The following is a 3,084-nucleotide window of genomic DNA, read 5'->3' as shown; positions in this document are numbered from 1 at the left end:
ATATATATATATATATATATATATATTCCAAAGAATAAACTAATCACATACAAACAATTACACACACACACAAAAAAAAAAAATGTACGATTACGAAGAGGAGGACGTGTTGGCTATTAAAGGCGAACTATGGATGTGTGCGGATAGTGAAAAACCATATAAGGTTGGTGCTGGTAGAGGATCTAAAAACCTTATTGGTATTGAAGATGATCGTTTTTATGTTTATTCCACTCGAAGTACCCAATCACGATTAATAAAAGAAGTGGCCTTTCGATCTATGAAGCGAGTGGCCTGGTTTACACATCATCCCAAACCTCCCGCCTCTGGTGGGCCTCTGGAAGCTCCAACATCTCAACAACAACTCACTCGAGGGAGACGCGGTCCTTCTAACGCCGCAGCAGGATCATCTCTTTTACAGTCAACTCCCTATTATTATATGGTAGTGGAGTTTATTCGTGATAACACTATAGAAGGTATGGAGAATTTGGCAAAACGTGAACGTGTGGTGTTGTGTACAGATGATGCACAAGATTTTCAACTCTGGCAACAATTTGTAGAAACATACAAAAGTTCTTCTGAACGAACGGAAATACCGGAAATTATTGTAGGGCGTTCAAAGAAGAAGAAAAACCCTACAGTGAATGATACGCATGATGATACAACAAGTGATGATACGTTGGATGAAATAGCGGTATTAATGAATGAAATACAAACGTGGAGAAAACGAGCGTTGGGAATTCTTGATGAAGTTTCACAGGTGGTAGTTTCACCTGATGATAAGGAGAATGAAATTTTCCCTAAAGGTCATGTAAATGATAGTACTTGGAAAGAGCGGGTAGATATATTAATGGATACATTGAAGGCGAAATCAGATAAAATTCCTAATTTGGATGTAATACCTCACATAGATAAATCAACAGAGTTGTTAGAGTTATGGAACATGTTGTATGATAGGCACCTCTTTGGAAAAAATACCCAGGAAGAGGTGGATGTCTACACAATAGAACATCAGCAAGAACGAGTAAAACAAATAGATGATCTTTTAATGAAATTAGAATTAAAAACATCCAAACATGTTGAGGATAAACCATTTAAAGATAATACTTATCTTGCTCAGGATGTAGAGAACCTACATGCAACATGTTTAGGCATAGTGAGTGATTACGAAACTAAAATGGGAAAAATAGAGAATATAAATAAAAGTGATGATAATAATAATAATAATACTTTTAGTTTTGGTACTGGTAGTAAATCCAAGTATGATAAAGATATGAAATTATCTCAAAAGATAGAATATATCTATCATACCTTAGAAAGTCAGGTATCAGAATCTGAAAGCGAAGATCCAACAGAAGATATGTTAGCCAAACTTCGTGCAGCTAGACGTTCATTAGGTGTAGGATCTGCAGGAGCACAGGTAGTAGTACAACAGGAACGTCACGTAAAGAATATGGAAAGACTAGCAAAAGATACTATGTTAGCCTATAGTGAAGTGACGGTTACTCTCTTAAAGAGTTGTTATGAGGAATATGCATCTGTGCTGGATCATCTTCTCTCTGCTGTGCGTGGTAATGGTGCGGGAGGTGAAAAGATTGTTATTACTTCTGCACACTTTGAAGTGGTAGAGGCATTAGAAGAGGAAAAACGTGCGGCAAAGGTAAAACAGGAGGCATTAGAAAACCTTATGGAAGAATTAGAACGTGTAAGGCGTGAACGAGATGAGGAAATTGGGGTATTAGAACATAATTTTGCAAGAGCAAAGGAAGGTTGGGAAAATGATCTTGCGGTATTACGGGCAAAACTCACAACTTTACAAAATTCCATGTCACGTACAGCTGTTGTAGTGCCTGCAGAGAATACGGTATTAGTTTCCCCACGAGAAGAATTATATGGTAATAGTGAGGAAGAAACACCGGCGGCAGCATCTTCATCCCTTATGAGTGCAGATACTGCTGATAATGGGGATAATGATGATTCTATCACTAGATGGGCCACTAGACTTACATGTACGGGTGGAGAATTACGACCGAGTATTGTTGCTCTTAGACTCCAACGTTTCTTCTTTTGGTCTTTACGAAATGTTGTACCTCTTTGCGCTGGACGCGATACAAATTGTATATTGGAACTTGTCATGTGGGCTATGCGAAATCATATGGAACTTCTCCAAACTGCGGCACGTGTATTTGGAAGTTATGCAGTAGGAGGTGAAAATAGTAATAACGATGAAAAGGCAACAGATTTATGCAGCGCTCTGCAAGCACTACATGATAACCACGTAAGACTACAAAAACTTGTAGAACTCTACGGTGATATCTCATGTGATGGTCATGCGAACCGTTATGCAGATTTCACAAATGTAGAAAATAGACTTTATACACTTCGTAAAAACGATATGGTATTAAATAATGTACATACTATATTAGGTACAGACAATGATAATGTAGAGCATAAACTTCTGCAATTACTCCAGAATACTGAAACATTACAACATATTAAAACTGTAACCGGAGATCACGATGATACTGTTGAATTTATTAGACGACAATACGAAGAATTAAACCAATTAAAAAATTCACTTCAAGAAGTATTAACACAAGACCAAATCATGGACGCAACGACAAGTAACCTTCTTAAACTTATACCCACAATAACGAAAACTCAAGAAGATTTAGAAAATGCACAACAAGAATTAATACAAAAGAAAGAACAACTTAAATTACTTAGTGAACAATCCAAAATAGAAATAGAAGAGTTAAATAACCGGCTTCACCTGTTATACGAATACTTTAACAACCAACCACACCAACAAAACACCACAACCCTTGTTACAGAAGAGACCCTGGCTTCAATATTAAATGTAAGACCACAAGGAATAACAGAGAAAGTAAAACAGCTTCTACAAGACTTATCCATAAGCAACGAACTACTAGGAACCACAGAAGCAAACGAAAACAGTACATCACATAGAACTAACAACGATACGTCGACACGTGCACAGTGCCTGCGTGGTATCGAAGCTGCTCTGGCCACTCTTGGTGCCACTGATAGCGACGAGCCCGCAGCGGCAGCCATTCTCAGAGCTGC

At 37.8% G+C, this 3,084-nt stretch overlaps 1 protein-coding gene across 1 annotated transcript; it reads left to right on the top strand.

The window, feature by feature from the left end:
* Nucleotides 1–82: 82 nt before the first annotated feature.
* Nucleotides 83–3,082, top strand: TM35_000063460 (uncharacterized protein; the record flags this gene model as incomplete). The annotated part of the gene is made up of 1 exon (XM_029023383.1): nucleotides 83–3,082. A coding segment is annotated over one exon (3,000 nt), but the record flags the coding sequence as incomplete, so codon positions are not given.
* Between the last annotated feature and the right edge of the window lie 2 nt (nucleotides 3,083–3,084).

The sequence above is a fragment of the Trypanosoma theileri genome, assembly GCF_002087225.1.
Source record: "Trypanosoma theileri isolate Edinburgh chromosome Unknown TM35_Tth_6_V1, whole genome shotgun sequence".
In the NCBI taxonomy this organism is placed as follows: domain Eukaryota; phylum Euglenozoa; class Kinetoplastea; order Trypanosomatida; family Trypanosomatidae; genus Trypanosoma; species Trypanosoma theileri.
This window is presented reverse-complemented; position numbering and strand designations above follow the sequence as displayed.